This window comes from Rhopalosiphum maidis, chromosome 1 (genome assembly GCF_003676215.2).
Source record: "Rhopalosiphum maidis isolate BTI-1 chromosome 1, ASM367621v3, whole genome shotgun sequence".
Taxonomy (NCBI): Eukaryota; Metazoa; Arthropoda; class Insecta; order Hemiptera; family Aphididae; genus Rhopalosiphum; species Rhopalosiphum maidis.
In genome coordinates, this window is record NC_040877.1 from 21,489,253 (window position 1) to 21,501,785 (window position 12,533).

The 12,533-nt window shown below is 28.9% G+C and overlaps 1 protein-coding gene across 1 annotated transcript in view; it reads left to right on the plus strand.

The window, feature by feature from the left end:
- LOC113561104 overlaps positions 1-10,910 on the plus strand; it is a 282,663-nt gene extending 271,753 nt beyond the window's left edge. The window contains exons 3-6 of the mRNA XM_026967325.1: positions 1,641-1,776; positions 6,070-6,203; positions 6,902-7,232; positions 10,174-10,910. Coding sequence (XP_026823126.1) covers positions 1,641-1,776; positions 6,070-6,203; positions 6,902-7,232; positions 10,174-10,274 — 702 coding nt within the window. The 3' untranslated portion in view covers positions 10,275-10,910. The remainder of the gene's footprint in view (positions 1-1,640; positions 1,777-6,069; positions 6,204-6,901; positions 7,233-10,173) is intronic.
- Positions 10,911-12,533: the final 1,623 nt, after the last annotated feature.

The window sequence follows — 12,533 nt, forward strand, 5'->3', positions numbered from 1 at the left end:
AATATTTAAATTTGTTACTTTAATATATTTTTATATGTCATAATATGCTCATAGTTGATTATACATATACCTACCTATTCATATTTTATTTAACTCATCAACTACTCATTTTTAATATTAACTTTCACAAGAATGTGAAATAGTCTAGATTTGTCTATTGGCTTAAGTTTCTTTATAGAACAGAGTAATATCCGTTGTATCTTATGGGTATACTGAACAAACGACGATGGAAATAATACATTTAATTGTTTTTTTCTTTTACTCACGTGTCTCGAGTACGCTCTAAAACCTATTAATCTACCCTTCGAAATTTTACATTTGACTTTAATGTTACTTTCTGTGTATTATTTCTGTATGTCATACCATAACATATTTTTCAATAGTTACTTCATCGGTAAAAATTATCCTAGCATGCAACATAATAAATTTAACTGTCAATTTTAGTAATCAGATGTCGAATATAATATAAATGATAAAAGTGATTTTAATTCCAAAATAAGTATACTAATATTTACTGGTAAAAATAAGTTGCCATACAGGTTTTACGACTTTGATGTATAGGTATATTATATTTTTAATACATAATAACACATGACAACATAATAGAAAGACGAGATGTTTCTAAATTTCTTCATAAGGGGAAATGTAACACTCCCGACATCATCGATAAAAAACATTCGTGTCGTTCGACGTAGTTAAAAAGTTATGTGTTTCGATACTGTATTTTATGACATTGTTTTAGCTAGTTCCATATAGTGCCATATCTACTGTTAAATCCATTTGCATGTGGTATTTACATTATATAATATACTATAATAACTGTGCATGTCACAAAGTAGGTGGAAGTAAGTGATTGAACTCACTAAACGGGTGTTTTACATAAAACTCGACGATACGTGATGAGTTATCCTGCAGTTAGTTGGAAATTCGGTATAGAGAGTAAAAGGTCTGTTGTGACTGTGATGGGAGTGGTTAGAAGATGTTTGACAAGAACCCACTAATATGCATTTTCCGGTGACATAATACACACTGAGTATTAGGGGGCGCACCTCGCAAAGCCATTATCACGGTCTTAATTCGATAGAAATTATAGCGTGAGCATTTGATGGTAAATTTAACGCAATCTTATTAAATAGTGTGACACATACTAAATACGTATGTGGATATTATTATATAAAACAAGAAGAATAATAACTATTATTATGGTTATTAACCTCTACAGCGCGGTTACGTCTCCGATACTTACCACAAACGCATGTCATTGACGGCGTTTGATAAAAATAGTTTTTGTTATGATAATATATTATAACTCAACATCACACAGGTCGTATTACACATGTCATATTGTTTTCGTGATATTGATATTAACATTATTAACATCTTGGTGACGAAACCACTCACATTTTAGATACACGTCTGGAAAAGTGTAGAAGTCGGTTGACGATTGACGCGCACACTCACTCCTAACCTACAATATTATACCTGATATTATATATATATATTATACGTTTTTTAAATCAATAGTTACTTATTATATGTTAATAGTTAATACCAAAGAACGTGAGCGATTTACGTTTGGTATGCTTGTAGACAATTCGCTAATTAATACTAACATCTTATTGCTCTTTGTTGAATTTCAGGAAAAACTGTCTACGGCAGAAAGCGTTGTTCTGAGGCCTCTGGAATTGGCGAGTAGCGGTAAATACCGTTGTGAAGTCTCTGCCGAAGCCCCGTCATTTCAAACAGTTACCAACCACAGTTCTATGCTTACAGTTGGTGAGTTTCGTTTTATCTACGACAACACTTCAATAGCCATACGTATTTCGTATAGGTTTCTAATTTCCACAGCTCAAAACTAAATACTGTTCAATATATTATTCATTAATGTAAACCGTTCATAACAATAATAAATTATTAACTCGATCGCTTATTAAACCGTTATTTATTTGAGAAGAAAAATATTGTTAATTTAAACAGACGAACACAGACGTTAAAGATGAAAAATGTAACAAACAAATTGATTTATGTGCTTTTAATTAAACCAATTAATTAAAAACCCGAATAAAATATCAACTCAAATAGACAATAATAATTTTACATTTTATTACGGTATAAAATGTATATTATTGTTTACTTTGTGATAATTTTCACCTTATACATTGAAATCAAACGAATTGCGATTATGTCTGACCCGTAAAACTACGCAGAAGAGGAAAACCGTTTGAAAGTTTAACCCTATGAAAAGCTTTTTAGCTAGTGATCAATAAATGTTATTATACCGTAGCCAAAAGTTATATATAAATACTTAATTAATGTATACCACCAAACCATGATATTCGCTCAATAACCACATGTACATATGCTTGTCATTTCAATTATCAACTCGTACTATTAATTACACCATTTTCTTTTTTTAAACTGCCGAAATTTTTTGATTTATTGTTTTATGCTAAAGAAAATTGGTAATGGAACATTTTAAAAATGTTTGCCAAAATGACTTACCTAGATAGATTACATTATTAGTTACCTTTTAGTATAACGTAATTTTCGACGTAGTAACCGCGGAATCATAACTTGTTAAATTATAATATAAGAGCAAATGAGTAATATTAAAAACTATTGTTTATAGTCAGAAATGACGTAAATTGTTCTTAACAATAGCTGAGTTATTCCAAATTCTACTACTACTACTATTACAGACTACTTACTACTAGTGTATAGCTATTATTAAATTCCATTAATTTAAAACGTCTGATATATATTTTATACGCTGTCAAATGACTTTCATTCTAGTAGAATAATGATTAAGACGTTAGTCCTTGCACAAGAAAATGCCTTTGATGATTTGTAATTTTCCTATTGGCTGAGATTCATTCGGTTCCACGTAAAAACAATACATTTTTACCGGGAGAAAAACATTTCTAGTGACCGATTGTATTTAGGTTACTATGTATATACCGTCTCCTAATCGTCGTCGTCGTCAACGAGGTGCATATTATTACACGTTTATTACACTGAAGGATCAGAGAGAAGGACCTAAGAGTATATATTACACGTAAAAGTCTCCGGGTACTCGACCAAATATTTATTCAACCTTAGTGCGTTTTAAACGACCGGGAACAATATACATCCACCGTAGTCCTCGGTCCCCGGCGCCTCGTAAAACCCGATATATACGAGAATATTGTCGTCGCACGTGCAAATTGGTTTAACTCGGTGGCGCGCCTTTGTCTCGGCGATCCAATTCAATCCGACCCTCTCGAGCGCGCCACTGTCTACCACTCGAACCGAAGGTGGTAGACAAGTATATTACTTATATAATATATGTATATGTGCACCGCTCTTTCGGTGAATATACGCTTATATGCGTAATCTCGTAGATATAACCGAATCGATTCGATTGGTAAATTATATGCGCTAACGGCGGAGGATCATTACGACGTTTACGATTACGTTTCTAAATGTTTATTGCCAGGGACAAAAAAAAACAACAACAAAAAACTATAAATATACGCATGTGTGTACGTGTGTAAGCAAAATTTATCTTTTGCAGTGGATTTCATGATGACTCCTTACGTTTCTTATAAAAATAAATCAATATATATATGTATGTATGTGTGTGTGTGTGTGTGTGTGTGTGTGTGTGTGTGTGTGTGTGTGTGTGTGTGTGTGTGTGTGTGTGTGTGTGTGTGTGTGTGTGTGTAATACATGACTTGCCGCTTAATGGCATTTTATTAAAATACCTACTGGTAATAACACAGAGTAGGTATACAATAAAAAAAACTTAATGGATGTGCGATATCGTTATTATAATATTATATGATTTAAGTAACAAAATGTTGCGTTATCTTTTATAAAGATGCTACCTTTTATAGTATTATGTTTAAAAGTTAAGGTCAGGACACTATCGTCATACTGTCTCTTGAAATTTGATTAGGACGCTTTAACGCATACATTTCAAGAATAACACACGCGTATATTACCTTCACCGAGGTTCTATACGACAAATTATACAAATTAATGGTATTTGATTGTGTAGTTGGTCGTAAAAACGTTTAAATAACAATGTAAGTTCACATTTTTGACTATAAATTATTATACATAATAAAATAATATGTAATATAATGTGTTTTATGCCAATGACAACACCAACATCAATGAAATGTCAACTCATAATATGATATAACAAAATACAATTATTTTTCCTCTTCTTTATCACAGGAAAACATTTTCGGCAACTATGCAAAGAATTTTAAAATTACTAAAAATAAATACGCAATAATTATTTTATTAAGTTTATTTTATATCATTGTTTGAAAGTGATAGTTTATAATTTATACAATTTTATAAGTTAAAGTAAATTCAAATAAAAATAAGCCAGACAAAATACAAAAACATGGATATTTAGAACCTATTATTTTGTCTCATTAACGTAGATCTGGATAATTATTAATTAACGTTTAATTTGAAACCAGTAATTATTTCATCTAAAATTTAAAATCAAAAGTAATTTTGTCAACATTCTACTTTATAATAAGTTTAAGCTAAACCTTTTTTCTATTTTTCTATAAATTGACACAATAAGGTAAATATGTTTTAATATATTCTGGAGGTAAAAAGTAAAGGTTTTTCATTTTAAAAATAAAAATTTTAAAAAGTTGATACTGAATTGTATTCTTTTTTTTAGAATACCAATAAAATATTTTTTCTCGAATTTTTTTCCTGGAACTCCCTGTTAAATATAAATTGTATTCACATTATTATAATGTTATTTATTTATTTATTTTGTTATACATAAATGTCCAAAAGTTAATGATCCCCGTTTGAAACAAAAAACTTTTTTCCCGACTAAAAGTCGAAATTAGGTTGGTCTTCTCACTCTTCTCCGACTTGACAGAGATAATAAATATTTCGTTTACAAGTTCCTGTGGCAGTTAGTTGCGATGCCTCTCATAGACATTTCAAACTTCTATAATGAAATGTTATTTCGCAATATCGCTAGACAAGAAAAAAGTTGTAAAACGAGTAAAAGTTTTTCGAATAGGCTGATTAACGATGCGACGTTGGACACCGAGTTGCGACAATATTTTTTCCACCGGCATGAAACTAGTTTAAAAAAAAAAATTAAACCACAAAATTACGAGTACAGTCTACCTACGTGTATTATATACAGTTTACGTGTGGGATTACCACCGTCGAAAAGTCTCGAATCGCGTATTGATATTGACGTAAACATTTCCACGTGCATTTTATTCGAAACGTCTCCTACAACCGGAACGTATTAAATAACGTTCCTCAGAATTTAATAAAGTCCATATACGATGCGTGTTCCTATTATTGGACATAATGTATATAATATATATATATATATATAGGATTGGTAGTTTTCGTCGATAGCCCCTTACACAGTTATGGCTGATATGGAAAAACTCCGTGGCCTATATGCCATAATAATATATAATAAAGCGGGTTCACTATGATGTTGACTGCTGGTTCAGTCTATGCATGCATTACAATTCAGAATTTCGGTATTTTTAAATATGCTCAAAGATCATACTACCATATTCTTAGATTTTTTTATGACTTCAAGAATACCAGTGACGATGAGCACTTTTTTTTCAACGAAAACTGCTCCTTTTTACTATAAATGAAAAAGACGATTTTTTTTTTTGTTTTGAAATGTTGATGTTTAAATCACAATTTCAAAAAGTAATTTTTGAATTATTACGCTTTATTAAGTCAGAATAAAATAGTCCATGATGATAATAGCTGACTTATTATAAGATATGGATTATGTATATGGCATTAATCTTTATGTATATATACAGAGTGTAACAGGACTATTTAACAAACATAATAACATTTGTAATGGAAATTTGTCAAATAGTCTAGTTACACCTTATATATGTTACCTTTAGTACTTTTTTGAATATATTATTAATTGTACAGCTTATACAAGAACTCTAGTATCCTCATTAATTAGAAAACTGAACGTTTTTCTAATATTTCTTTTTACGCAATTTAAAGTTATTATAATATATTATATTCACATTGTATATTTTTTTACAGCCCCTCCCGATGAAGGACCTCGCATATCCGGTGGCCAAGACCGGTACAAACCGGGAGACACTGTTAACGTGAACTGTACTTCCGGGAGATCGAAACCCGCCGTACAGCTGGCCTGGTATATCAATGGCGAACAGGTTGGCATACGTTTGTTTGTATATTAAGATAATGTCTTTTTAATTATAACTTTCAATTTGAATGGTTTTAATTTTAATAAAAACAAATATAATAATAAAGATTACATTTAAGATGACACACACAACTTTAATTTACTTTGTATAAATATAAATGTAAGTCATGTAATTACATCATAGTAAAATATAAATTTTACCATTACGGTAATAGTTTTTACATTATAAAGATTAATGTAAAAAAGGTAAAAAAAAAAACTCTAAATAGCTACCTATGTAAATATTAAATATTAAAAAAAAAAATTGGGTATAGTGATCAATAGGGCATTTTGATTGAAAGGAGTACTCAGCTCGCCTTAGTAACGTCTGGCGGCTTAAGGTTTTGTTTTGACCCTGCTCCTACTTCTACCTCATCACCAACTGAAAAAAAATCACGTTATTTCCGGATTCATCTCTATCGACCACTGGCATAATAGTGTAGTGTATGCCTCTCTACCACGGAATCCACTTTCTGTAATCTAATATACGTGTTCATGTCATATAATATAGTTCTATGATTTGGTAATAGGCCCAAATTCGAATTTATGACGTACCTACTTAGCTATTTTTTTTTTTTTTAACTAATCAATACAAATATGTAGATGCATATACAATTCCAGGTCCTAAATTTGAATAATATAATAATGTGATGTTCGTTTTCGCAGGTAAACTCTTCGTATTTGCGAGGCCCGTACACGGATTACGTCGGTCGCGAGGGACTGATGGTCACCACGTTGGGACTCAAGTTCGAGGCTGGCATGCAACACTTCCGGGCGCCAGGTTCCGGTGGCCACCAGCAACACCGGAACAGGCTCGATCGGGACATGAAACTCAAGTGTGTGGCCACACTGGGCACGGTGTACTGGAAGTCGAAAGAGCAGAGCGCGTTGGCTCATCGACCGCGACCTGCCGCTGGACTGCCATTGCCTGCTGCCGAAGACGGACTAGCAGCCGGCGACGAACAAGATGCCGACTCCCGAGCTGATCCTGTTCACGGTAAGCATGACGCTGCCAATCGTTTTGCTTAATGCGAGAAAATGGCATATTACGCAAAGCCAGTAAAACGTGTTTATAATTTATGAATGATAGTCAAGATGAAATAAATGTATATGAAATTTATGGGAATTTTAATTTGTTGGACGCGTTATTTTAGTGCATATAGAGAAATTGGCAAGAGAATAGTCATTTTTTTTTCAAGAAAGATCCGGACAATTAATAGCTAATTATTAAATAAGGTATACAGGGTGATTCTTTTATCAAACAACACTCTTTATTTCAAAAAGTATTAATATTTTTGAAAATATTTTTATACATAGTTTCAAGTTGTTAAAAAAACAACGTTTTTATAAAAAAAATATATTTTTAAATATTTTTTATCCTTATAATTTTTTAAGGTTTTTACTTATTTGAATGACAATATAGATTTTTAATTTCATAGTTCAAAGCAGAATAATTTTTTGAGTATTTTGATACATAAAAATCGAATTTAGGGCGAGTAGTTTATGAGTTATACGTATTTAAAGTTTAGTTGCGCGGAGTGGAGTGGTACGGGGTTACCCCGCAAAATATTTGTCCACTACTCCACTTGTCTAAACTTTAAATAATTATTACTCATAAACTACTCACCCTAAATTCGAATTTTATGTATCAAAATACTCAGAAAATTATTCTGCTTTGGAATATGAAATTAAAACTCTATGTTGTCATTCAAAAAAGTAAAAAACTTAAAAAATTATAAGGATAAAAATATTTAAAAATATAATTTTTTAATAAAAACGTTGTATTTTAACAACTTGAAACTACATAAAAAAATTTTTTAAAAACATTAATATTTTTGGAAATAATGAGTGTTGTTTGATAAAAGAATCATCCTGTATAGAAGTCGAAATATTCAACTCCACAATATTGTCATAGATAGTACAACACATGGAGTATATTGAACTATTTTGGTTTCCAAATTAACATACACAACGTATAGATCTCTGGTTTATCAAGAGAATAGTTGAGAAAATTTGTTTGAATAAAAAGACGTTTGACACTTTAGAGCTCCCATAATTTATGCGTGAGGGCGAAGAAGATCAGATAGGAAGGAGGGCCGGTGAACAAAATAATATAGATTATTATATAGCATATATATTAGGCATAAATTTTAGGTAAGTCTTTGGCTTTCAACTGTCGAGAAATTGTCATCGTGGGCAACCTTATAATATATGATATAATAATGCGTTTCTCTATGTGGTCCTCCGCCGTTTATCTGCATAATATGATACAATTCTCTGGCAAACATCATGATTTCACGAAAATCGCATAGCATAATAATATCACCTATAAGTACGTGGCCCTGTTATTTAAATATTAAATCTTATCGATTTACTATATTTCATTTAATTATCTGTATTATTTTTATTTTTTATTTTTTTCATAAACATTTTTCCGATAATAAAAATAGTGCTTGTCGTGTCCTTTTGTATAAATCAAAATTATTCGTACAGGTACTAAACATATGATACATTTTTTAATTCTTCTATGTAAAACATCCAAATTCTAACACACAGTTAATAATCATTACATATATTTAGTTTTATTGAAAAAAAAAATAACAAAGATAGGTAATTCTATTAAATAACAACACGTTTATCTCAATCAAATACAATATAAACCTGGATTATTTAATTATTAAAATTTGTTTATATATATATATATATATATATATATATATATAAGTTGTATTTATGTTATACTAATGGCCATACAAATATTTCTTAAAAGCTACTAAATAATAAATGTTTTAGAATATATGCTAAAAAAGTTAAGCAGCAAAATCAGTTATACAAAATATCTATTGAAATGTACAACTGTATATGTTAAAAGTTCGTGTTTGTAAAATTTTTTGATTTATATAATATCTGATTTTTGGTTTCTTGTTGTGCAAAAATTTTAAAAGATATTTATTCATTCCGGTAAATATAAATATATATTAAGACTCGTAGAATTTTTTATAAATCGACTTAACTTTATCGCAATCAGTTTTTGGATTCATGTTTCAGCATGAGTTTATACATATAGGTACCTAATAAACATTATGTAGATATATTATTTCTATATATTATACTTAGTTTGTTACGATAATAAATTAATATTATCATTATTATAATATGTATAAACATAAAATGTTGTAATATAACAATTTTTCGTATAATTTAAATTAATTTAAATGACATGATATTATATTAAAATATTGACATCTTTAAACATCTTAAGTTTCTTATTATTTTTGACATCTTTACTATATATAATTTAAATCCTGATATCTATGGTATCGATTGTTATGGATGTGAATATGATATTGGTCATATTGAGGATTTACCCTGAACAAATAATGATCACATTTATAATATAATTTTATTTTTGTTCGTCACCTCTCACTCAATTATATATAGGTAGTGTAATGTCACGCACAGTGCTCTTCAAATATTTCAATAATACAGTATATAGTTACTCGTATTTATTCCTGAATTTTTTACTACATCAATTTAATATGTAACCCTTGAAACACGCCCATACCCGATCATCACGTAAAACAAATTTATGTATATGATAGCCCAATGTATATTATATAATATTAATAGAATCGACGATTTAGCAACATTTTATAACTCTATCTATTACAAAATCATCTTGACCTAAAATTTCGAGTAATCGATTTGTTACCTACAATACAACGATTTTATTTATACATGCACATTTACTGTAACAATGTTTGTATTACTAAAATATTTGTCATTTTCACTGGTACATAAATTAAACTATTCAATTACTGTTTATTACTCTTATCGATTTTATTTACCTATCTATAAGTGCGTAAAAAATAACATAAAAACTCACCCTATAAACATCGTTTTGCATAACTAATATTTATTTATAATTATTTTTACAGCATCGAGCAACTCGCCTTCCATATATACTGCTCAATCACTCAACATCAACGAGATCGCAGTCTACGTGTCAGCGTCGTTGTTCATAGTACTTCTACGGTAGCGATTTACCGCAATTTAATTAATATCACAGACCTATGTGAGAAAATGATACTTTAACAATAATAATATTTAAAAAAAAATTAGTAAAAAAAAGAAAAGAAAATATGAACAATTTTAAGTCATAAGTTAATTTTAGTTTTTAAAATGTTAATACCTAAGACTTTTACTGTGTTTTGAAAATCAGTCTCCAAAATAAATGGAGTATGTATATTGTTTTATAATTTAACACCATCCTTCATTTGTTACATTTCCTTGTAATCTATTGTTTACATTGTAAACTTTGAAAACGATTTCAATCATTGTTAAATAATTATTATTATTTACTATTTTATTGTAAAATATTTTTTATTGAATTTTTATTTATATAAATTGTTTAGTGTTTGAATATATTATCATGTACATAAGCTAATAATACCATATGAGGATAGAGCGTGGTCCGATTATATCTATTGATTCTCGAAAAAAGTCGCCAGCTGTATATATATTATAATACATATTTAAATATAATATTGTTATATTATCATGATAAATATTATGCTAGTCACCGCTTGAAAATATGCTAACACCCTGTAGTTAAAATTCTTTAATAATATTATACTATATTGTATCTTTGGAAATATAAATCGTGTAAAATGTATAGTGTATTCATTTTATTACGATGAAACAATGTCGATGGTTTTTCTTTTTTTATTCACTCCTCGATAACGAACAAATCTTCTTTCTTACCGAAAGTCAAAAACAGTATAAATATTTAATTTTACAATTAAAACCATTGTTGTGCCAGATGGATAAAACCTAATAGTGGATTTTTATTTGTAAGTCCGCCGTGCACCGCGGCTCTGTTTATATCAACTCCCAAATGAAAAATGAATATTTAATTTCGACTATACACGCACCACCTGGTTTTATCGTCGTACAGATGGAGCTAATAAAATTATATAGTATCAAACATACAGCTGTCATATTTTTATTTTTTATTTTTCAACTGCACTCCTATATATACATTTACATTTTTCTAAAACTCATTATTTTACTTTTTCGTTTTTATTATTGTTATTATTAATATTATACGGGATGTTTGAAATGATGTATTAACTGCACCATTCCATAAATATTATTTCAGAATTATAATCGTAGTCCACATTACATCATGTATAAGATGTTACCATGTAAGTATATGTTAAATTAACCGTTCGTGTTAAACTTTCTAAAAGTGCAGGCTAGAATAGCATAAACAAGATTCGACAAATTATTTAAAATAAAAAAAATAGATTATGATAATTCTTCTTATAAATTCTGTACACGCAGTTGTTCTCAGTACCAACTAATTATTTTAAAATTCCAACCCCATAATTTAATGTAACAAATGTTTTCAAAAATTAAAGTATAGTATTATAGTCATTATTTTTCAGAAACATAAAAATAAAACACTTTTAAATAGGTACTATCCAATGTAACATAATATGTTATTTCGCTATAACATTTCATTTTACGTGTAATGCGAGTATAGAAAACGTATACGAACAACAACAAAAGTGAACCACCCGAATAAATATTAAAAACCTATATTTTTGAAAAAATCAATAATAAGGAGTTGGTTTTTTTTATTTTTATTGCATATTTATTATATATTGTTATTATATGATTTTTAATATTCAACAAATAATAACATTTATGGCATAACTCAGAAAGTAACCACAGTACCGTTTATTACGATGTTGTGTGAGAATTTTGTATTTTATAAAATATAAAATAATAATATTTAATCGCTTTATTTACGTTATTTTGGAAGTTATTTTTCTAATTAAATTAGAACCCGTTTTTAATTGTACCTACTTATATAAATAAGATAAAAAAATAATAAATATAGGTTAATTTTATTGATGATAAATCCTAAACGTTTTATCTGGTGAATTCGACTTTTGACAAACATTTGAAATGAGTCAAATAAAATACACATTGGAAGCTATTAGAAATTATTGTACACGTTGTATTAAAAATATGTATCCCTTGAGTACAGCATATGGAAAATCGGTATTTCCTATCTACCAGTTATTAACATTTAAATTAAATTTGTTGTACACGTTACTTTCTATTAATATTTAATTGCAATAATTTAGGTCGTAACAATGTAACGAGATAATTTCGGGTACCTATGTAGTATGTATAACAACAACAACAACAAAAACACCTCTGCGTCAATAAATTTCACTTTTTTTCTATCAACATTCAACATAGTTTATTGTTTATTGCTATTTTA